This window comes from Akebia trifoliata, unplaced genomic scaffold (genome assembly GCF_017979445.1).
Source record: "Akebia trifoliata isolate Shusen 1 unplaced genomic scaffold, ASM1797944v1 Contig00872, whole genome shotgun sequence".
In the NCBI taxonomy this organism is placed as follows: domain Eukaryota; kingdom Viridiplantae; phylum Streptophyta; class Magnoliopsida; order Ranunculales; family Lardizabalaceae; genus Akebia; species Akebia trifoliata.
In genome coordinates this window covers 6,766-31,392 of record NW_028237289.1, presented here as the reverse complement: position 1 = coordinate 31,392, position 24,627 = coordinate 6,766, and the positions used below count along the sequence as shown (strand labels likewise).

Sequence of the window (24,627 nt, the reverse complement as noted above, 5' to 3'; positions counted from 1 at the left end):
GGTTTCGCCAAACCGGAGATAAAATGGTAGAATTGAATATGTCGATTTAGCCAATCTGAGGATAAAATGGCTAAAATGGGTGATAAGAAAATTGTTTGTGATTTTGTTATTTATGAAATTTGAAATAATTATTTTGTATTATTTTATTGTCATTATACCATGTGCAATTCGATATATTCCTTTCTATTATTTTTTAGACTATGTGGAAGGAGTGTCATGTTACTCCTATTAGGCTTCGTTGCTTATCAATATTTTATGTCAAAAATTTTATATTTTAATAAAGACACATTAGAGGCGTTGAGATCATCTTCGAAAATTTGATATGTTTTCTTGCTTAAGTTGATTTGCTTTCATGATTAAGGGTGTATGGTGCTTTAGGGAGAATTATTGAGGTTATCTTATGTTTATTGGAGTTAGTTTAAAATAATTTGATAAATAGATGTGTTGGATTCCCATTTTGAGAACTTTGATTATTAAATGACTTAAAAAAGAATATCTATAATGTGTTGATTTCTTTTAACATGTTTTACGAGAAAGATTGTAAAATTTTCATTTGTTTTTGAAATGATATGAAACCACTTGGAGAAATTCTATAACTCGTATGTGCATATCCTTATATTTGTTTTTGAATTTTTATACATTTTATAAAAAGACGTCCTTGTTGTTGATGTTAGTAGATTGCAAAAATGAGGAGAAAATAAAATTTACTTTATAGTGTCACACTCCCTACTTAGACTTCACCTTTGGTTATGAGTTTCTTTTTAGTATTAAGTTTTGGAAGTTAACTTCGACGTAACTCTGGTTCCATACCATTTTAATGATATAAATATTTATTTTTGATTTTACTGTTCAACCTATTGAATATAACTGCAAGGAACCCATTCTACACCTCTATTTTTGTAAAACTATTTCACATTCCAATGATTTTAAAATAATTTTCAAAATTTTCTTGAGTTCTACATTTTAGTAACTTCTATCAAATTAAAAATCTCTACCTTCCAATAAGAATTGAAGTGTGTAAAATTTTTAGAAGTTACACAATGGGTTGTTAAATCCTAATTTGTGTCATAGTACAACAACTTTGTTTTGTATTTCCATACCAAAGAAATAAATATGTTCTTTGGTTTAGTATTTATTTATTATGGATATTTCGATCATCTTTCCAAAATGGGGTGTGGCATTAAATTTTGATAAAAATTGAGCAAGTTATAAATTTTTTATTGAAAGTTTATTGGTCTATCGTATGTAAATGTTTCCTAAAAATAGATTAAGATAGCATTTTAGTTACTTTAAAAACTTTTTTTTGTCAATTTGTGTAAGTGGATTACTCCTTAATCACCCCTAAGTTACGGATCATGGTTCAAATGGTGGTAACGGGTTGAGGCATGGATGTAGAAACTTGGTGCGTGATACTTTGTACTCTTATGAATGTTAACAAAAATATTTTAAATTTTAAAAAATTAATTTTGGATTTATTTTGTTGTTTACAGGAGATGGATTCAGTGTGGAGACGACAATCAGAGCTTTATTTGGCCATCCAAGTTAGATTCCCAACTACAAAGCATCAATTTTCTTTATTTTTATTTTTATTTTTAGAACAAATTTGTAGTAGGATCTAATTTTGTGAACAAAATTTTAAAATCCATCCGAAAAGACTTGGAGTGTAATAATTTTAGGAGAGGAAGACCGTAGGAAAAAACTGTCTTGACTCCCTAGATTTGTACACCGAGTTTGGTGTCGGTGGTCTGAATTGACTCAACTAGTACATCTCCTATCTAGAATGGGAGGTAAGACTCATACCCCCACGAAACTACCGCTAGTGGGTTTCTGTATTACTTTTGGTTGAATATCTTTGTACACTGAATTTGCACATATTAAAAGGGCACCCTTACAAGAATGACACAATAAAATAAGAATAAGATTTCATTACCGAATTCTTACCCTGTTAGGATAATTGAATTCACATAGTAACCCAAAATAATCTAAAATTTAATATACTTGACTTTAGGGCCCTACGAGCTTAATAGACAAAACTAATCAAAAGTTGTACCAATTGCACTTCTTGATTAGAATCAATGCCTAAGTATGATCTTGCCTCGTCAATCAAGGGAATATATTACATTTATTCGAGATAAGAAAATGATTTAAAAGTGTCCTTGCTCAGCATTGTGCACCACCTCTTTTTTGATGATCTGACTGCCTGGTTCTAATTTCAGAGAACTGGGTTGGAGGTTTAGATTACTTTTTAAAATAGTTAGGAGCTATCTAGAGTTAGATATCCTACCTAGGTCCAGTCTGTTTTTGTGTGATTTTTGGGTCTGCTGTGTGTGTGTGCATGCTTGATAGACAAATAGTAGAGATAGAATCTCTAATTTAGGAAGATCAAATAAAATTTATGTCGCCATAGAGTTTAGGAAAGAGTCATGGATCATGTGTGTTTTACATAATAATTATAGTCATTCTTTTAAGTGTTGTCTGAGTTTGTCTATGCTTCGTGCTACACAAATTTCTATCCGTCATTTTCAAAATTATTATTGCACATCGACACCTAGTTTGTTCAATCAATCAATCATACTACATACATAATTAGTTTCCCTTGGATATCATACCTAGACGAAACGAGTTTTCTCTATATAGTCACTTTAGTAGTCATATGAATTTAACTATGCACGACCCCTCGTTGATGAATCAAATCATATTTCCCCAGCAACCCTACAATTATTTGAATATAAAGTTGTAAAGTCAGAGTCAACGTCCAGTCACTCATATTTGTCATCCTTGTCATTAAAATCCTTAATGACTGAGTTGTTAAATCAACAACAATAGTTCATCCAACAACAGCTCCATCAACAATAACAAGTGGAAATTGTTAAGAAATCGGTTTGAAAAATTAATTTCAGTGAAAGCACCGATAAATCTGAATCATTTTAATATCGCCTTTTAACATTAATCATCACTCAATTTAATTCTAGGTAAAAAAAATAAAAAATTTACCTCTAGGAATATTTAATGATGATGAAGAAAAAATCCAAATTGGATGATCTCTAGAATTTAATGAATCTGCTCGTCAAAGATCTATCCTTTCTTAGTTTCCTCTAGATTTGAACTTGTATCCCTCAAGCTCTCTAAACCATCTTTTGTATGTAAAACCCAAAGAATAATTTCCTTTCCTTTTGTGTAGTGTATTTTTTGTTAGAGACATACTCCTCTATTTAAAGACTTCTAAGAAAATTAGAAATTTGAAAAACTTAAGGACTAGGAAAAATTGTTTAAAACAAATTTTTGAATTTCAATTTTTTGTTAAAATAGGAGAGAGTGAATTTAATAAATCTTATAAAATAGGATTCGCTATTTGGTTAAAGAGAATTCACGTACGAATCTCTCACTCCTTATTTTAAGGATTTAATTTTATCCAAATAAAATTTTTTTAAATGTCCAAAATGCCCTTAACCTTTAAGGGCCTTTCAAAAGACATTAAATAATGAGCTTTGTGCCTTATTTTAGGAACATACACATATGAGAAAAAAAGAATAAATAATTTGATCTGAGCATAGACTCAGATTGCTCTAGGATATCATATTCCAGGCTAAAATTGTATCAATCGACTGATCTTAAATCAAATAGGTATTAAAAATTGTAAGTGACACAAGATATGTATATTACAATTGAACCCCTAAAATTTGATATTTAACTGAGAGGTCCCTTCCTATAAATCTTTAAATTAGATAATTCCCTCTACAATAAACAATATCCTATCTAACCCACGGTATTGGGACTTTAGGATGATCAATGGATAATTTTGAAAAAATTCTTTTTCTAAAATATATTACTAATAATATATGTTTTACAAAAAAAATCTTGGAGATTCCCCAAATTAATGGTTGTAGATTCCTTGGCGAATTCTTATCATCATCTAAATAGTTCACCGATTACCCAATTAATGTCATTTTGTAATTCATCGATGTAAATTATAATTAACAAAATTAAAGTAAATAGATTCTCATTCAATGATGAGTAAGGTTCTCAAGTCTAAGGAATTTCTTAGCTTGGTTTATGTTATAAATTAATTCTATTCTAATAGTAGGCTTCAAAAAGAATTAATTTATGCGCAATTAGTCAATGTACTAATAAATACCCATTTGTTGAGTGTGTGATCAACATCATGATACCTTGAAAATATGGTATTATATATCAAATGTAAACACTCTAGCAATATGTCAACCATATAAATGAAGTGTCCAACTTCATCCATAGTTGTGACAATTTCAGATAAAAGGAACTATATAAGTAATTCTCCTGAGTTAAGCCTAAGTTGATCACTTAGTTATATTACAATTTATTTGAGAACCTTATGGTATCATTTATCTCATGATTGACGGAAATTGGTCATATATCCTTGTTTGATGATAATAAATTGAATGATAAATAATAATAAAATTTATTAATTAATTAATAAACTAATAAAAATGACTTTTCTAGGTTATATTTCCAATAATGCCTCGACACTTTTTACCAATTAAAATAAAAAGTATCTGGTGTAAATTGGAGGAATTTTAGGGAATTGGGAGTTGCCACCTAATTAGATCTAGGAACCAAAGATAACTCCAATCATAGAATCAAGTTTGTCTACAAGCAAATTTTTTGTTGTTTATGTTCTCTTTATGTTTTTGTCTTCTATATTTAAAGCCTATTTTTTATGTTCAATATCTTGTCTAACAAAGCAACAACTTTGTTCTTGGGGTTTCGGGACTGTTTCCATCAGCTTGTATCTGTTTAGTACTGGAACACATGCAAGCATCTAAGTTTATAGATAGAGAAGCACCAAGTGTTAGCTCCTAATGACCAAAGCCTTGTCTAATGTTCTAAAATCTAGAGCTTCAAGTCCAGAAAGCATAATTTACTTAATTTTTTTTTTTCAATATGTACTGATTGTCTTTTCCAATTTATGATCTCTTACTCTGCACTTATTACAGAATACAACACGAATTATTAGTGTCCACAAAGCAAACCATCTTCCTTGACTCAAGTATTAGTGATACAAATCGAACATGTATTGTATTGGGCAACCATCGAGATGCCACGAGAGTGAGAACAAAATTTAAGGTTTATTAGCTACACTTTATTTTATTCCTTCTTTTGATGAGTGAGACATTATAATAGGAACTCGCATGAGCTCTTCTAAGATACCCTTAAATGGATACCATTATGGACACTTCCTTCGGCATTGTGTGTGCGGGGAACCATCAATTTTTGTTGTGTGTGCAACACTTGTATCTGTGAAAAGCAGCTATGATTTTGTGCACAACCCTGAAGGTAGTGTTATTTTTTAAATCAGTTTAACAAATTATAAAGAGATAATATATTATTCATCCAATGACATTGGTCATAAAATGTCGAATACAATTATCTTTTCACAAGTTTTTTCCATCTTCAAATCATTGATCGATTACAAATTGTAAAGGATCATTTATCTGATACCATTAAAAGGTTATTTATTTTTCAGATAAATAAGATAAAATATCAAAACAGAGGTAGAAAATGGAAGAAAGGGTAGGTAGAATAACAATTTGTGGTTACAATTTTCAACCCTTACTGTCTATTTATAGGTAGAAAATATATATATATATATATATATATATATATATATATATATATAGAGTAGCGTTCAATGGCCAATAGTTTGGCAAAACATTTTGGCAAACACATTTTTCAAAACATGGGTTAGAGGTCTTGGAATGGGCTGATTTTTGGTGAGGATGATCTCTATGGTGAGGAGATCATCATCACCAAAAATCAGCCCATTCCAAAACTTCTAACCTCATCAAAAATGGTTTACAAAAAATGGACGGTTCACGATTTTTCAACTTGTAAAATGGGGCTAGAAGTTTTGGAATGAGCTGATTTTTGGTGAGGATGATCTCCTCACCGTAGAGATCATCCTCACCAAAAATCAGCCCATTCCAAGACCTCTAACCCATGTTTTGAAAAAGTGTTTGCCAAAATGTTTTGCCAAACTGTTGGCCACGGATAGGGACCCATATATATATATATATATATGGGAAATGTTCAGCACCCTAAGTTTTACCACACACTTTAACAAACGTTTTTTGTCCTACATGGGTTAGAAGTTTTGGAATGAGCTGATTTTTGGTGAGGATGATCTCTATGATTAGAAGATCATCCTCCCCAAAAATCAGCCCATTCCAAAATGTTTAGCCCCATGTTTACACGTTGAAAAATTGTGGACCGTCCATTTTTTGTAAATCAATTTTGATGGGGTTAGAAGTTTTGGAATGAGTTGATTTTTGGTGACGATGATCTCCTCACCATAGAGATCATCCTCACCAAAAATCAGCTCATTCCGAAACTTCTAACCCATGTAAGACAAAACGCGTTTGTTAAAGTGTGTGGTAAAACTAAGGGTGGCGAACGGGACCCTATATATATATATATATATATATATATATATATATATATAGGGAAATGTTCAGCAACAAACATTTTGGCAAAACATTTTTCAAAATATGGTTTAGAGGTTTTGGAATGGGCTGATTTTTGGTGAGGATGATCTCTACTGTGAGGAGATCATCATCACCAAAAATCAGCCCATTTCAAAACTTCTAACTCATCAAAAATGGTTTACAAAAACTGGACGGTCCACAATTTTTCAACTTGTAAACATGGGGTTAGAAGTTTTGGAATGGGCTGATTTTTGATGAGGATGATCTCCTCACCGTAGAGATCATCCTCACCAAAAATCAGCCCATTCCAAAACCTCTAACCCATGTTTTGAAAAATGTTTTGCCAAAATGTTTGTCAAAATGTTTGTTGCTGAAAGGGACCCATATATATATGTATATATATATATATATTTTAAGGGAAATGTTCAGCAACAAACATTTTGGCAAAACATTTTTCAAAACATGGGTTAGAGGTTTTGAAATGGGCTGATTTTTGGTGAGGATGATCTCTACGGTGAGGAGATCATCATCACCAAAAATCAGCCCATTCCAAAACTTCTAACCCCATCAAAAATGATTTATAAAAAATGGACGGGCCAAAAGTTTTCAACTTGTAAACTGGGGCTAGAAGTTTTGGAATGGGCTGATTTTTGGTGAGAATGATCTCCTCACCATAGAGATCATCTTCACCAAAAATCAGCCCATTCCAAAACCTCTAACCCATGTTTTGAAAAATGTTTTGCCAAAATGTTTGTCAAAATGTTTGTTACTGAACGGGACCCATATTTTAAATGAATACTCCGCTGATGTGGCATGAACACACGGAACCATAGATCTTTATCCTCAGAATACACAACTGCACAGTCCCATAAAAGATGTGAAATTGTGTATCCTGAGGAAAAAGATCTATGGTTCCATGTCAGTGCCACGTCAGTCAGCCGAGTGAAGACTTTCTAGTTAGAAAATCATCACTCTTTAAACATAAATAACAATAGTGATGAGTTGTTGAAAGTTGAAACTGAATACGGAAGAGAAGAGGGGTTTCCTTATATCTATGGCAAGGAATTGTTGTTACAAGTTATTTAAGAAGTTGGTGTTACAAGTCGCTTTGGAGTTTCTGTATGAAATTATATCTAGAAAAAAAAATGGAACAGTTTTAGTGTTCATTTGAGAGGTAAATAACAAGTAGACAAAGGGTCTTTAATTACTCAACAACCTAAACTACCGCCTTGGGTCCCTATGGAGGAATAATGTAGAATTTGAGATATTTATTGTAACACATAGGTTTGGTTTTATGTGTTCCACACAAATCAAGTTGTGGGGCTCTTAGATGGTCCACATTGATGGAAATCCTTATAGTTGTTGGAGCAGATAATAATAGGTTTAGGAATATTAAACAAGGAAGACTGAATGGAGAAGCCCCGGAAAGTTTTTATAGGAAACTTTTTAATAAAAGGATAGATGACATAAAAACATATGTTTCCTATTTAATTCATTTGTTGTTATAAGTAACAAAGTGGGTGGCATGTCGCATGTGCATTTGACCATGAGTTACGTAACGCACTCAACTTGTTGACTAAATATTTTTTGAAAAAAAAAAAAACACAATTAAAGAAAACTTGTTTGATTCAGAGTGCTGTGTTGTTTACCAAAATCTGATTTTGTTATTTGTCTTAAGTGTTGATTTCTAATAAAATGATCAAGATATCCTTAAATTTATAATAAAACACTAGAATGCCCTAAAATGACCAGAATGAAACTGTAATTAAAATTAAGTATTAAAATTGAATTATTTTTAAAAAGACTCTTCAAATAAAAATCCTATTTAATTTCATGAATTTGGCTGCGCTTGTCGCTCTTCAACTTCAGGTGTGATTGAGATTTTGTAACGATGAATGTCTTTCTCTTTCAACCCTGTGAGGGAGTGATTTGTCTTGTTTGTGCCCACTATGCCGATTCGAAGTGCCTTCAATTGATTTTGGCAATGCCCATACTTATAAAATCGCCTCTTCTACCTCTCCTAGGGGAAATTGGAAGATACATTTGTCTACTCTTTGCGGTTGGGTCGTTTGTCTTGCCCGAGCAAGTTTTCCTAATCCTTATGCACACCACCTTGCCAACATGACTTTCTTAAGATAGGGACTCCACCGGCCTTGGTTCCACCACTCGTTATCAGTATCATGCTCTAGTTGTCGGTGCATTGGTATTAGGAGGTTTTGCTTGTTTGTTTTGCGACCGGTCGTTTCACTGAGACTTTATGTCGTTGAAGATCTTTTCTCCATGTTTGGCGATGGTCTGGTTTTTGCCTTATCCGAGCTTAATCCTCTCCTTTTTACATACTACCCCATTGTGGGCGTGATCTTTCTAAGACTGGAAATCTACCAACCCTATCTCTACTACTTGTCTTTAAGCCTTGTTGTGGTTACAAGCAGAGTAGTCCTCAAAGGTTCTATTGCCTAAGCTATCCTCTTGCATGGTTTCCCGTGCTCTACCACTTGGTTGTGAGTTTAACAAGACTTCCCACGGACGACGCCAAAAGTGTGGAGAGGTTTTTAGGCTTTTCCACTCTTCAAGATGTGTATAGCTCTTAGATGATGAGCTTAGTCTTGTTTTTCTATCTTTTCTTCCACGAAAGCGAACTTGAATTCTCTTTTGCTATTCTAATGCCTTCTTGGTCGATCGTAGGTGAGATAGGAGAGGTGGTTGACCTTGTTCTTAGACCATTTTGGTCAATGGTGGCCGTTTGACTTCTTCAGTCTGGGATTTCCTGCCTACTAACTCCAAATCGGCCCAAACTCCTTTTGGCTTTTCATACCTCAAGCTACGGATTGCTATCGTCCTCAACTGATGACTTGAAGTGTCTTTTCTCTTGCATTTGGTGTTATGACTAACCTCCCTACCTGATGACTTCGACTTATGTTCTTGATCTGTAGCTTCTTTCTCTAATCATGTCTTAATTCACTTCCAACTTCCTGTTGTGGCCAGGAGAAATCTTTTTCTGGTCAGCTCAGCTTTCCTCCCTTGTTGATGTGGGTCAACGTATTCCTATATCTAAAGACTTGACTTTGAACTGTGTTTTTATACCTCCTTTGGATTATTGATCCCTTTTTCTTTTCCACTGACTTGGTTGTTCCTCATTTCTCCTTGTTTGGTCTTCCATTATTATGCATGGTGATTTAGTGAGATTCGTCTTCTAATGGACTCAACTTTGTTCTCTTGACTTTCTCTCTTTTATGGCTGTAGAATGGATACTTCTATGAGACCTTGTAATCTCCAGTGCAGCAAAAGGCTTAACGATAAAAGGATGAAGCCCTCACTGTCGGCTTTGCCAATGTTCCTCCGACCATCTTATTAACACTTGGATAATAGAAAAATGAAGAAGAAGATAAATAATAAAATTGCAAAGACTTTTTACTGATGTCTTTCTTATATTTTTCTTCGTACTTATTGTCCCTTCTTTCACCCAATCCCCTCTATTGTTCATGACTTGGTTTATATAGATGATTACTTAGGGACAAGTGTCACTACACGACTGACCTAGGTTTTTTAGCCAAGCTATTTGAGGCTTACTTGAATGTTTTGAGCTATGAGCCTATCACTTGTCATTAGAATTAAACTTAATGTGCAAGTGTTGCAGGTTTATTAAATGCAAATCAAAATATCTCTAACCTATAGTATCATGTTAGTTAGATTCAAATCTTTCTTGACTTTATCTTTGGTATGCTTGGTCTCAAATGCTACCTCGGATTTCATTTGTATACTGTATACCTATTACCTGTGAGTTTGGGGTTTGTGATCTAAGTTTGGTTTATGAGTTTATAGACTGTTCTTCCAGTTTAGTTGTGATTTATCCTCTTATTTTCAACTATTTAACACCCTCTTATATTTTTCTCTAAACATTCTCGGTCGACATCGTACTCCATCTTTCGTATGATGAAAATTGTGGGGGGGATACACAATTATTCCTAGCTCTGCCTAGGACATTTTGGGCTCAGGATTTAGAAATTGATAACTTACCTATTGTCCCATGGTTTTGGGAAAACTTTTTCAAAGTAGTAACTAATATGACTCCCACAGCTGGCACGTCACGTGTGTGTTTGCCTATGAGTTACAAAAACCTGTTTGACAATGCCCTCAACTTTTCCGACTGGAAGGAAAAAAAAAAAACTGAATTTTGCAACTGAAAAAAGGCTTATTTGATACCGTACCGTAAAAGTTTTGTTTACCATAATCAGGCAACTATTGTTTGATACAGTTATTAGATTCTGATAAAATGATCAAAAGACCCTTAAATTGTATAATAAGACATCAAAATGCCCTAAACTGAACATAATGATACTATAATTATAATAAAGTATTAAAATTAAATTATTTTTAATAAGATTCTTCAAATAAAAAAGTTAATTAATTTCAATATGCATTGAGAGATGATACTCAAAGATTGTTTAACTGCAATTTGGCGACTATACAACCTTCACTCATTATAGTAATATAAAGCCGATCAAAGGAAACGAAGATAGTTAACATATTATTAGTAAAGAAAAATGCAGAAGTGACATTGAAATTGACATCATTTTACACATTGCCAACATGAATGCGTATACAACCATAGAAGTTTTTTTATCGAGATAGAGTGAGAAGAATTCATGGTTCTGTGCACACCAATGTATGGAACGATGTCAATTTCAATGTTCACTCCAGAATGACTCTACTAGTTAAACCCGAGGCACCTGTTTCTACTGCAATTGCCAAGCAAATAAACCTATGTTTGGCAATCACATTTCTCTAGTAGTTACATGCACACACGCAGCTCTTCAGAAGCACACCACTTCAAAATCACCCAACTCTAATTTTATAACCAACATCATCCTCAAATCACTCCATCATTACATATGATATAACCGAGATAACAATGGGTGTGCAGTACAATACCATATGGGACATCATTAATATAGCACAGTTTCAGCTAATAATCTCATAATTTCAATTTAAAAGTCTTCACAACTCACATGATCAAATCAAGAACAAAGGATCCCATAAATGGTACATAGTTTGCTAATACAATAATAATTACCTGCTCTTGGTTCACTGTCTGATCTGATTTTCTAAAAATAGCACAAGATAGTAAACTCACTGCAGAAGTTCATTAAAAAATACAATAAAACTTACATTCTCAGTGTCAAAGGTGGATACTGAGCGGTCAGCTGCTTTCATCCATTGTTTCCTGAACCATAATCTGAGTTGGTTCAAGGCATCCTCTCAATGAATCATGGCCAAGTTGTCCTCTCTCATTGTCTCCAAACCCAAAGATAAGGCCCCTGTTGGTGACGACAACCGTGTGATAAAGCCCTGTGCTTACTTGAGATATGCGGTGAGCTCTTAGGCTGTCAAGGATTTGTGGCTTCAATACTTTATCAGAGGCACCTCTGTCCATAAACCCTAAGCTTCCAAACCCCATCCATCCAAAACCATAAACAGTTCCGTCGTCCAAAAGAACAAATGTCTTCCTCTTCCTCGCACAAACCTATACATATCAGATTAAGCAACGTCACAATTGGGAGAAACCCCATCACTCATATGAAAAAGGTAAGTCATGACACGGGTCAATAATAGCCGTATAGTAAATCCTAGCAAGAAGAGGTAGTGAGAAGTCTAACCTGCACAACAAGGTGGCCCTTAAGGCTGCTTAATGGTACTGGAGTTGTTTTGTCAATCTCATCTCCATGGCCCAATGCACCACAGTAGCCTTTGCCCCATGTATATACCTGCAAACACCATTTTTAGGAGAGATCAAACTTTTAGTATAAGAATATTAATATTCCAAAATCTATGTATATTCAATAAAAGTAGCAAGTTTCTTTTTAAGTAAGAAAAAATACTAACAAGTCCACTAGAATCAAGTGCCACCACATGCTCATCCCCAGCAGAGACACTGACAATATGAATATTCTTCCTCTTAAATGACAGGATTGCACGTGGTCGAGGCTCATTATGTTGTTCGCCATGGCCAAGACAGAAATTGGAGCCGGACCCAAATGAATAAACTGTCCCATCATCTATTACTGCTAACGTATAACTTGGGCCCGAAGCAATCTGAACTACACGACCTACACCTTCAAGAAGTTCAACAAATTTGGGGGTAGGCCTGTCTACAGTATCGCCATGTCCAAGTTGGCCATGCACGTTGCTCCCACATGTATATACATGACCTTGCCTTGTAAGGAACACGGTAAAATTAAGTCCTGTAGCAACCTAAAAAAATTCAGATGCAGGATTAAAAATTGATATTGATGTGTAGATATCCATTATCGGCAACACAGTCTGAGAACCAACATCACGAAACAAGAAGAAAATCCTGGAAAACTAGAGAACCAAAAACTTCGAAACATAAAAATAGGAGTAGCAATGGCTCCTCAATTCACTATGGAATGTTTTGTGGCCTCTTCTTAATGATAATTAATAAAAGTTCCCAAGAGGATAAGCACTAGAAGCACAATGCCATTTAAAATGCTAGGTCTTGCACATGCTGCGTACATTAACATTGAAGGGTGAGGACTAGGGGGGAGCAATAGCTGTTATAAAATATTCTCACTCATGTGGACATGTCAAGTTAAAGAGTTCCTTAGAAAAATAAGATTGAATAATCACATTTCTCACCAGTATCTTCATACCAATAGTGGAATGATTCAACTTTGTTCATCTTTTTTTTTTTTTTTGGGCTAAGCAAGCAAGGATTTCAAGGATTTCAATGTAAAGAAATGTGTTGATCCAAGCCTACGGGTTTAACAGACAGGGTAGGTCCATTCATTTTTTCCATTGCCCACTATAATACATGGTTCCTTTCCACTGCAGCATCTTTCACAAGTCATTAGAATACATGGACCCTTTCTGGTGCGGCATCTTTAACAAATCAGCTTCTAACTTTTGGAAAATAATCCAGGCTAGAAAGGAGAGTAGCTTCAAAGAGAAATTTCAACATGGAACCAAATTCAAACAAATCTGCAACAGTTCTACTTAAATTATGATCTACTACATATCTATTAGATATAACATTCAAACATATTAACAAAGAACCAATACAAATAAGCCAACTGCAAAATGAATAAGAAACAGTTTAGCTATATATTATATGAAAATAATACCTGTGCGAAATCTCATATTTCTTACACCTGAATAATTCCTTTAAGATCACTAAAATTCTCATTTTGGTGTTGAATCAGCATACAAGGATTTATTGAACATGATTAACATCTCAATCAACTTTCAAACGCATTTATCATATACAACCTAAAATGGCCACACATGCTTACCTGCTTGCAAGGAACCCCCTTCAATGCCTCAACAAGCCTAGGCCTGAAAATGAAACGCCCTACTTCTCCATAGCCACAACAAAACGATAAATTATCCCCGCATGTGAACACCTGTCAAGCACCAAGATTGCTTGTGCTTTAGCTCATGGAGCATTTAAAGCTCGTTTGGATACACTTAAAAAAGTAATTTTTTAAACTTTTGAAAGCTACAAAGTTAAAAAGCTTGTCTAGATTAATTTCAAAATACTACTTTTAAAAGGTAAATATCATAACTTATAACTTTTTAAAAAAGTAAAAGGAAACGACTTTCTACTTTCCAAAAGCTATTTTGTTCCACAGTTTACTTTCTACTTTGTATCCAAACAGGGCTTTAATGTTGGCCAGAAAACCACTGTATCCAGCAACGTGAAATAACTAAGACTTCTCATATAGTGAGGGTCTGATGGAATATGAGTGGCTACGAACCTCTCCAGACTTCATAACAAAAGCTGCATGGTTGTGGGACGCAGAGACATGGATCGCACATGATGAAGATGGGAAACTGATCTGGCTAAAGGCAACACATTGTGTGGTGTCAGGACCTTGACCAAGAACACCACACAAACTGGACCCACAAGAGTATACCGATGAGTCACTGATCAACAGTGTGTGGTATCTTCCAGTGGTAATCTGCATCTGCTGAGATGAAAACACTCGCTACATTTAGCTTTTAATAATAATAATTAAAAGACGCCAGGTCTGCACACTATCTGAGCAAAAAGGAGGGGAGGCCTCGCTGATATTACAAATTGCACAAACTAAGATATTTTGAAAATCTAGTCAGTGATACTAGTGTCACTTTCTCTTTTGCTTAAGATTGATAAACTGGCATGGCACATGCCCAAAACCTTTAAAATAATATTAGCATTCAGAAAAGAAATAAAAACAAATAAAAATCTATGAATATATTCAAGATAGCTTTAAAAAAAAAAGCTTGAGACAGGTTTTTGGTAATCAAATTCTAGAAAAAACTACACTTTATATTTATGGTTTAAAACCAAATTGAAATGTTTATAAAGACATCGAATATATATATATATATATGAGAAAAAAACAAGATACTAAATGCAGAAAATAATTTAGGGTTTGTTTGCGCATGGAAAATGGGGCATGAATTTCTTTAGAAAATACAATTTTAGGTGTTTGATTACATATTTTCACTGGAATTCAATTTCCCAGTCCAAAATGATTTTCCAATGAGCAGGAAAAATAATTCCCATTCCAATCCTATGTTATTTGCTCACAATTACCCCCATGGCTGATGGCCCCACTCCAAAACTAAAAACCATAGTTTTAAAACCCAAAAAACTTGACTGGGATGTCCATCAAGTTGAGTCAAGTCAACAATTTGCAAGTCGACTTGAACAAGTCAAATAAAAATTTATTAAATTTACAAATTTTTATTTTTTAGTGTTAAAAAAATTTATTCATTTTAGTACTCCATAAAAAAATTATATATATAGTTAAATAAACTGGTCGAATTTTTACTTGACCAAGTCAATTTTCGAGTTGACTTGATGATTTGCCAAGTTGATTCCAAAGACACAAAATTCACCAATTTTATTTTGAAAAAATTAGGAAAAAATGTTGCTGAAAGGGGAGTCAGACAAAAAATTATCACCGATTAATCAATAAAGTGGAAATAATAGGTGATTAACAAATTGTTCGACTCTTCCAAATTTTTTCGGCCTATCCTCAATCCAGAATTTATCTGAATTATCTCCCCAACAAATAATTGCCAAATCCAAATTTGATTACTATGATTGACTAGAAGAGTTGGTTCCATCGAATTTTGGGTCCTAATCACCTTGGAATCCAATCAAGTAACTCAGCCAAGTTTGAAGTGACTCAACAAGTGTTAAAACAATACTAAAAACAAAAAATCCCAAGTGAAATCAAACACAGGAATTCATTTTCCCAAGGAAGTTGTATTCTTTTGAAAATGAATTTACAACTACAGTACTTTAGGACTTAGGTTTTCCTCTGTTTTCACTTTGTGAATTTGTAGCTGAGTGTTAGCAGTTTGCAGATGTATCTAATGAATCTACACAACCGCCAAGGACAAGATGTGTATCTATGAAACAAAATCTAATTTTTCAAATAATAAGACAAAGTACTAATTATAGCAATATAAAAAAAATCAAGAGACCGTTTATGGTTGAACCCTAATTAGCAAAATCGAAGAAATAGTACATTGCCTGTTGAGGTCTCGACCAAGTTGGATGACTGTTCCACAGACTGCGAGAACCTCAGAACCCGCTTCCAGTTCCCACAACATCGATCAAAGAGCTCTTTACGAGCATTTGAGGGCAGAGGACGGAATATGGAATGCGAGCTACAGAGCTGGAAGGCCACAAAATCAATCAAAGATCGAAACTTTAGAGGGAATAAGTCATGATTTCCCCTAAAAAGTAGACAAGTCTGCTCCAAACAGGCCAGATCAGCCGCACTTAATCGGCCAGAACTCAAAATCTCTATAAGCAAATGAGAGGGAAATTCTTCTATGGAAAATGACCTAGCTCCATTCGCCATTACAGTACTTCCTGTTCTCTCCTTCCCTTAAAATCGATCACGAAGATTGATGCATATATAAGAAAAACCACCTCAGAAAGAGAACCTTAGGCAGCAATAAATCTTGGAAGATCAAATTTTAAGGCGAAATCTCAAGCAATTAAAACAAGATATAAAGAAAGCATCAGCCGGAAGTAGTATACAAGAAATTTGGTACATAAACAGGGGTTTAGACGATAAATTTGAAGGTAATTGTGATAGAGAGGCGAAATTAAACATCAGAAGGAAGAAATCACACTGGACAATTGCGATAAAAGATGACAATTACAAAGCACCAATTCACAGATAAAAGCAATTTAGATCGAAATTCAAGGCAAGCTAAGCTTAGCACAAGAAAGACAAAAGAACATCAATTCGAGATTGAAAATCGAACAAATGGATTTGATCTCAGAGGGGACAAAGGGAAATTTTAGTACCAAAATTAAGGGATCCAATCAGGGAAGAACAGAACCAAAGAACTAGACTCAATTGGAAGCAAAATCGGAAGAAATAGATCGAAAAAAAACATCGAATGTGGAATCTTACCAGAGATCTATCGAATAAAAAGAAATTTTTTCAAGCTTTTCGGTGCCGATCTCTCTTCTTTTCCACCGAAAAGTAGAGAGAGAGTAAAAGTTAGGGTTTAGAGATTTCTTTATGGCGCCATTTCCTCTCTCTCGCTCGCAAGACCCGCAATATATATGACAGCGAGAGAATTAAGAGTGGAAGAAGGAATCTTCGGTTTTTTTATTATTGGATTTTGTTAACGAGTGCAGTCTGCAGTGTGACCTTAATAAGACTTTATTTTTATTTTTTATTTAGGTATCATGCAGGCGTGTAGAGTTTTATACTTATTGATTTATTACATAACCCTCCACATTTTGGTGAATATTTGTGATACCCCTTAATTTTTTCAAATTGATGAGCTTCCCTTTGACCGCGGTCTTTCTTATATACTCATATTCAATGACCTAAATACTTTCTTTTTCAACCTCGAATGAAATAATCTTTAATTTTTGTGTAATGATTTTCTGACATCCCTTTCTCACATACACCCCCATCACAGAATCATAGATCATTTACCTTGCCATATGCATAATTGTAAATCTTTTCTTGTGCAAATGATCTATGATTCTGTGATAAGGATGTACAGAGAGCACATGTCAGAGAGGGGCGTGATATTATCATGATTCTTAATTTTTCTTTAAAAGCTCTCATTTTCTTTAATTGATGGCATGCCCTCCTTTACCTCAGTTATTCTTATAGATTACTTGACAATGACTTGTATACCCTCATCTTCAACATCTAGTCAAATTTTTATTTTTATTGAAAAATTATCATTTTCAAGTTCTTCAATATTTTCAATCTTACCATAATCAAATGTTGACACCAATGCTTTTTCTCCCCAAAATTTTTTTATAAATAATTTTTTTTTTTTTTAATCTTATTCTTGAAATATGAAGGTTGAAGTATAAAATCGGGTAGAAAATCTTATTTAAGAGGGTTAGACCACTAGTTTTGAAAAAGATAAATCAAGTGTATATTTGTTACATGTTGAAATATAAGGACATTTAAGTCAATTTCATTAACAATAGACGAATGTCAAGGGAAATGTCATTAGTTTGGAAACACAAGGGATGTCTCGGACATTCACCAAAACTTGGGGGTTGCGTCTAACTCAACCTTTATATATGTTGTGTTGTGGGTCCCTCTAATTTTCAACACGTGGAAGTAATGATCGACGCCACGTGGAATAGTTTTGCAAATACCTACGCAGCATCCTTTAACTATCGGTTGCTAAGAAATGTTAGGCAATCGTCATCAATGGAATTCACCTTTAAATAATGATTAGTTTCTAATTAGAAAGTCTTCTCTTGCTCAGTACTCGGCTGACGTGGCATGAATAGTTAATCATAAATCATTTTCTCGGGATACCCACTAGCACATCTCCCATAAAATCAACACTCTTCACCTTTTAGTTAGGACTGCAACTTGGGCAGACTGACCCGGGGTAGATGGGCGATCTTGTGCACAATTATGTAGAACATGAGTTGTGCCTGAGTTGAAATAATTCCATTAGACCATAATTTGAGTTGAGACTCGGACAACCAAACTCAATTCATAAATATTTTTATATTAAATAGGAAATTTTTTTAAATAATATCAAAAGTAATACATGTTTGGACATAATTAAAATATATTATTAATAAAAAAATTCTCAATGTGTCAATATTATGTGATAGCTCTATCAATACTGTAAAATTTTCAGTATAAATAAAAATATTATATAATTATTCGAAAAAAATTTCTATTAATTATATATATTTTAATTATTTATTTATATTTTTTAAAATTATTTTTTTATTTTTAAATTATTTTATTTATATATCTTTTTAAAGCTATTTTCTTTTTATTTATTGCCTTACTAATAGGGAATGATGTTCTGTACACTTGATATTGTACTTTCTATTTAACATATCAAATTTGTTTATCCATCAAAATAAAATTAGACTTGTTCAAAGAGTTCTACCCACCCAAATCCATTCAAAACTAATGGTTAGGATTAATTGAATTCAACCTGAGTTCAAGTCAAACTCAGATTGAGCTTGGGTTAATGAGGTTAGGCTCGATGCTTGGACTGAGTTGAGTTCGGGCTAAGGGTTTTGCAATAATTATATCATTTTATTTTCTTTATATTTTTCTCAAAAATAATCCTCATATTATAAATTTATAATAACATTTAAAAACTAAAAATTTACATTAATTGTGGCTATTGATTTATTTTGTCTTCAAACTCCGCATAGCGTTTCCAGTTATACAAATTCAATTTCTTTGACTTTATGATTATAATTTGAAAATAAAGTCAATAAAAATTTTAGTAGACTAACAATATATTTCCAAGTGAAATTATGTACCTCTTATTTCATATGTTATAATTTGTAATATAGAACTTTTTTTTAAGGAATTTATAAATCTATTGAGATCTTTTATAAAATCAATATTCAAACTACACATTTTACTTAAAATACATTTTTTATAATAATTTTAGAAAAAAAAAATTTCAAAAAATATAATTAATTTAATTTTTATAAATATAATTAACCAGGGCAATTTAGGGTACCTGATCGTACACAATTTTTCCAACCCACCCAATCCTAAATCATTTAAGTGAACTTTGAAAGAAAAAAAAATTAGGGATAATGACTACAAATACCTGTTTTTTGAAAATATGTACCAAAAAGTCCCCCCTAACAACATATGGACTCTTTAGTACTCATTTGATCAAATATTAGTTTATATGAATGATGTTTTAAACGAAAATGCTATAATTACTCTTTCAATAATTTTTTATGTATAAAGAAATGTGTTCATTTGACAATATTTGAGGAACTCCTATGTTTTGAAATTAATGACATACCCCTTGATAATCCGACCCAAAATTCAATCGGGTCTCTCCTAAAATTTGGGTTATGTTCGGCCCAACAATGGAAGAGATTTACATAGTTGCATGTAACTCAGCACCTCAAGGAAAGAGCCATCAAATGAAAAGGAGTTACTATTGGCACACCAACTTTCGTTAACGCCGCACCAATTATGTGCAATTCTTTGGTGATTTGTATAGGAATTGATGTGGCATTGGTAAAAGTTGATGTGGCAATAACAGTTCTCTAAAAAAAATTATACAAACCTGATGAACTTCGTAGTTTGCTTAAGAGGTAAATCTTCGATTATACGTGTTGGGAGATAGTCATTCTAGTTGAATATTGACTTAAGAGATCTCCTTGGCTTATAAGAAAGGGACCTTTATTGAGGTTTTTGAATTTTGGTTAGTTAGTGGTAGGTACATAACTTATAAGCCACAACATTGGAGAAATGATTCTCCATCTATTAAAAAAATTCACCCAATTGTGCAGTAACTGATATTTGATTAAATTACCACCAATCAAAATTGGACATCTTAATTTTGAAATCGATTATTTCAATATACAACAACAAAGTGCATGAATTAAAGGTCTTTTTTTTTTGTGGTACGCCGCTTTCTAGGTTAACATAGGTGAGCCTCACCTAATAAGAGCAACGCTTTGAAAAAATTGTGCACGATCAAAAAGCACTTACAACGATATGGCAGAAATAGTTTATTTTACAGGGACTCCCGGGAGTGCTCACAAAGATTTGTGGTAGGTTAAACAAATCTTGTTACTTCATTCCACTATTTTTGAAACCAAGTCAAGTCTTATGTTATTGAAAGTGAGTTCATATCTACTTCCATTGTCTTCATTTAAGGTCATGTTTGGTGCACTACAAATCATTTGCATTTGCAGCAAATGTTTTGTGATAAAAAAAATTATTATTTCTTAGTAGCCATCGGAAAATCACATGCGGAATTATTGTTAAAACAAAACGTGGAAATCACTTCAACTTACTTGATCTCATAAAAAAAAAAAAATTATTTAAATTACCAAGTACTCTCAATACTTGCTACATTAATATACATATGAATTTACAAATTCCTATACGTAAATTTTGGAATTACAAAGTATCTATTATCATTAAAGTATTCAAACAACAACTATTTATCATCCCTTCAGTCAATTTTCTCTTATTTTAGAATCTATTAAAATAACTCTTATATTTTTTGAATTCGTTCATTTTTAATTTTATTTTTCAAAGTCTTTCCAATCATCTATCTGAAATTTTTCATCTGTCCTACTCTCAATTTATTAACATGATGTTTTTTTTTTTTTTTGCTTATTTCGATATTTTATAATTATTAGACTTCTTTCATGCCTATCAACATAGGCATCCTCTTTGGGGACAAGGGATAAAAGAGGAAATGTAATAAAGTTGGAGAGATTTTATTGAAATAGAGAGAAGAAGAAAGACAATAAAATTAAAAGTTGTCAAATTGTGGGGAATAATAAATTTCTTTTTTTTAATTTATAAAATCCAACATAAATTTAAATGTTTCCTAGCACGTTCTAGCAGTGTTTTACAAGGGAAATAAGATTAACCCATTTTCCCAAGAATGCCAATTTTTATGTGAAATTTGTTCCTTGGTAATTATGTTTCTTACCACAATCGTACCTAACATAAGAACCTAATATATACAATGGTTTTGCTTCTTATAAATAATAGAGTTTGCATGTGCCTACGACATCAACATCTTTGTTAGGGTTAACGAGGGTAAAAAGAAGAAAGATATTATAGTAAGAGGGGCATTATTAAAAAATTGGAGGAGGAAAGAAATGACAATAAAGTTGAAGGGGGAGAAGAGGAAAGGCACTAAAATGGGGTTGTGTGAACTCCACTCATTTGTCTAAATTTCAATACAACGCAAAATTGTAACTAAGTGGGATCTACCATTGTATTTTTTATATAGATATGAATAATAAAATACAAAGGTGAATCCTACTATCCCCTCATTAAAAGGGATTGGAATTTACTTTTGTTATGAATCTTGGGGACAACATTTAACTTCATTGCATTTCCTCTTCTCTTCCTTTTCAGAAATACCCCTTTAAATTTATTGTCGTTCTTGTTTTTACCCCTTTTTTTAAGAATACCCTTCCAACTATATTATATTTCCTCTTCTACACCTTAACCCCAAAGAATTTGCCCATACTAGTAGGCATGGCCGAACTTTAGTAGTTGTTACACTAAAATAAGCAAGAAACATCATGTTAACAAATTAAGTGTAAGACAAATGAGGATATTCAGATAGATGAGTGAAAGACTATGAAAGATAGAATTAGAAACAATCACATTAAGTGTAAATTTAATATCATTTCCAATAAACTAGGATTAGAACCATGGTTTTTAGTTTCATATCATTTCCTACTTTTTTCCCGAAATATTAAACGAACTATTAATGACTTTTCCAAATAGTACCTAATTTATTCTTGGAGTGGATGTTTTATCTCACATTAAATTGTGGACCAACTCCAAGACTTGTACAACTCATCTCTATGAATTGTAATTCCAAGTCAATTGACTTACTACATCTCCTTGGTCGAATCCATCTCTCTGGTAGCTAGGGTCATCAATGGGTTGGGCTATAGTCCCACAAGGCCCAGTTTTGGATGGAGTAAATATGCTCGTTTAGTTATCAAACTGGATTGGGTCAGGCCCAATTCATGTTTTGGGATAGATTCGAGCATGAGAGTTGGTCCATTAGGCCGTTTGGCCTAGCTAAATACTTGTATTTTACATTTTTTTTTTCATCCAGCATAGCCATTAAATGCCAGGTTCCGACTAGTATTTTGAGGCTCGGATGGAATCAGCATTCCTAAAGCCGGAGCCCATTAAAAGCTCTAGTAGTGGGTCCTAAGTCTTAACTAATCATCAAGTCCTTTTTGCCAAATCGAAAATAACCAGATTCCTTTTGTTTTTATTTATGAGAGATTTACCAGGGCAAACTTTACTACTGCATTTTTATTTAAAATCTCTCCTGGACTTATGACAACTCCAAGGGAACCTTATTTTATCAAGTTTGTTACCCAACGAACATTGGACTGGGATCCACATTCTTTTAAAATATTAAATAACTACAACACCCTCATTCTTACATCAAATGCCTATTATATCCTCTCTCCTCTCAACATCAATTATCTCTCAAAATCATCATTGAACCCACATAATGGTTTCAAAACTCGATTTGATGTCTCATCTCGTCCATAGACGAGACTGAGTTGTATTGGACAAGTCAATTCGTCTCGGATGAGACAAATAATTTAATTCGATTTATAATAATAGATTTACATATACTTAAATTAAAATAATCATAATTTTTTTAATAAAATAAGATAGGTTATAAGATGTTTAGTCATAAAATTATAGTTTATTATATTTTAAATTCTAAAAATGTTACTTATTTTAATCAAAATCTATCAAATCCTAGATGACCCGGCCGAGATTTTCAAAATATTGTCTGAGACATCTCATTTGTCTCGCTAGATGATGTGAAGGTTGAGACACCATGCATATCCATATCGTTGGTGAGTAAGACAGAATCACACTCCCAATCTCTTAGTTTTTTGCCACCATTCCATGAATGATGATGCATACAAGAAGAAGTGTTCTCCAATCGTCTACCTGAGTGAGAAAGGTTAGTTTAGACTAGTCGGTTTGAGGGGGAGAATAGGATTCGATTTCCTCCTGCTTCAGTGGAGTCTAATAGACCTGCCATCCATCTGTCCCGATAAACCACTCCTTTCGACTTTGAACCCCGTAGCTACATCTTTGACTGGTGACCTGAACTATCCATCTCTCCTTCCTCTATCCACTGAAGAGGTAAATAAGTAACTTGATTCCACTCATTCTCTTACACCTTTACCTAGGACATATGACCCTAGTAATGCCATTGATGCTAATGTCGAGCCAATGGGATCAATACCAGGCAACCTCTTACTATCAAATTCTTCTATTTCTTTTGTTAATGAGTCGGATCCGAAACAAAGAATTCAAAACCTAGCCAACCTGCATCTTATTCTCTATCCATTAATGATGCCACAAGTCAAGTGATGCTATGGACTTATCTATTTCCCCATTGGTATCGACCACCATTTCAATGATATATAAAAAGGACTTGACCAACTCTCTTGGTTCTGAATATGATCCAAACTCTAATCAACCAGTACAAAGCATGCCCAATAAGGCACTATACCTACTATTAGAGAGGAAGGGTCGATGTAATGAGTCTCTTTGTTCCCCCTCTTCAATATCCGGCCCTACCTTTCTATTCGATCCAATTTTCCCCATTGTTTTTTACTCCCCTCTATGCTACCAACTATCGATCCAACGGTTCCCCAATGGATCCAAGCCCGAGGTAAGCATCTAAATGAGATGAAGGGTAATCATTAAAGAGTTAATCTCCATCTCCATATTCGAGTCCATCGATTGAATCCACTGCTTCTTCCCTTGGCAATTCACCATAATCGAAGCAATCAAATGAACATCCATCTGCCTATTTTCTATCTTTGTCTTCGATACCTAGGCTGGCGACGCCTCTTCTGATCCACCATCCAATGTAGTGGAAACCCGGAAGTTAAAAGTTTATACTAGAGCAGTGACGAGTAAAACATCTCATTCGATTTCTCCATTTGTGACCAATGAACCTTCATCTAATCCACTGAAGAAGCTATTAAGCGGCATAGGCCCCTATAAGCTCTATCTAACCCCACAATTCCTTCCATCCGATCTAAGAAAATAATCTCCATGTCATTGATTACTCAAGTTCCAAAAATTAGCTAATTCGGTATTTCTCCCCT

At 33.5% G+C, this 24,627-nt stretch overlaps 1 protein-coding gene across 3 annotated transcripts; it reads right to left on the bottom strand.

The window, feature by feature from the left end:
* Nucleotides 1-11,442: 11,442 nt before the first annotated feature.
* On the bottom strand, nt 11,443-17,153 carry LOC147380933 (ultraviolet-B receptor UVR8-like). Of its 3 annotated transcripts, none has more exons than XM_086431036.1 (6): nt 16,004-17,153; nt 14,237-14,449; nt 13,772-13,882; nt 12,345-12,713; nt 12,119-12,226; nt 11,443-11,985 (listed from the first exon to the last, which is right to left on the bottom strand). In XM_086431036.1, exons 1-6 carry the CDS (start codon nt 16,340-16,342, stop codon nt 11,662-11,664), a joined length of 1,464 nt encoding a protein of 487 aa, XP_086287162.1. In that variant the 5' UTR covers nt 16,343-17,153; the 3' UTR covers nt 11,443-11,661. The 3 variants fall into 3 exon arrangements, with proteins under 3 accessions (XP_086287162.1, XP_086287163.1, XP_086287165.1); XM_086431037.1 differs by having other exon boundaries at nt 14,237-14,446; XM_086431039.1 differs by having other exon boundaries at nt 14,237-14,446; nt 16,009-16,149.
* Nucleotides 17,154-24,627: the final 7,474 nt, after the last annotated feature.

What these genes read in the sequence shown, in the direction of transcription:
- LOC147380933 (XM_086431036.1), bottom strand. Translation starts at nt 16,342, where the DNA reads ATGGCGAATGGAGCTAGGTCATTTTCCATAGAAGAATTTCCCTCTCAT. An exon ending in AGGGGGTTCCTTGCAAGCAG is followed by an intron (nt 12,714 to 13,771) that starts GTAAGCATGTGT and finishes GAATTTTTTTAG; the next exon opens with GTTGCTACAGGACTTAATTT. An exon ending in CACTTGATTCTAGTGGACTT is followed by an intron (nt 12,227 to 12,344) that starts GTTAGTATTTTT and finishes TGGTGTTTGCAG; the next exon opens with GTATATACATGGGGCAAAGG.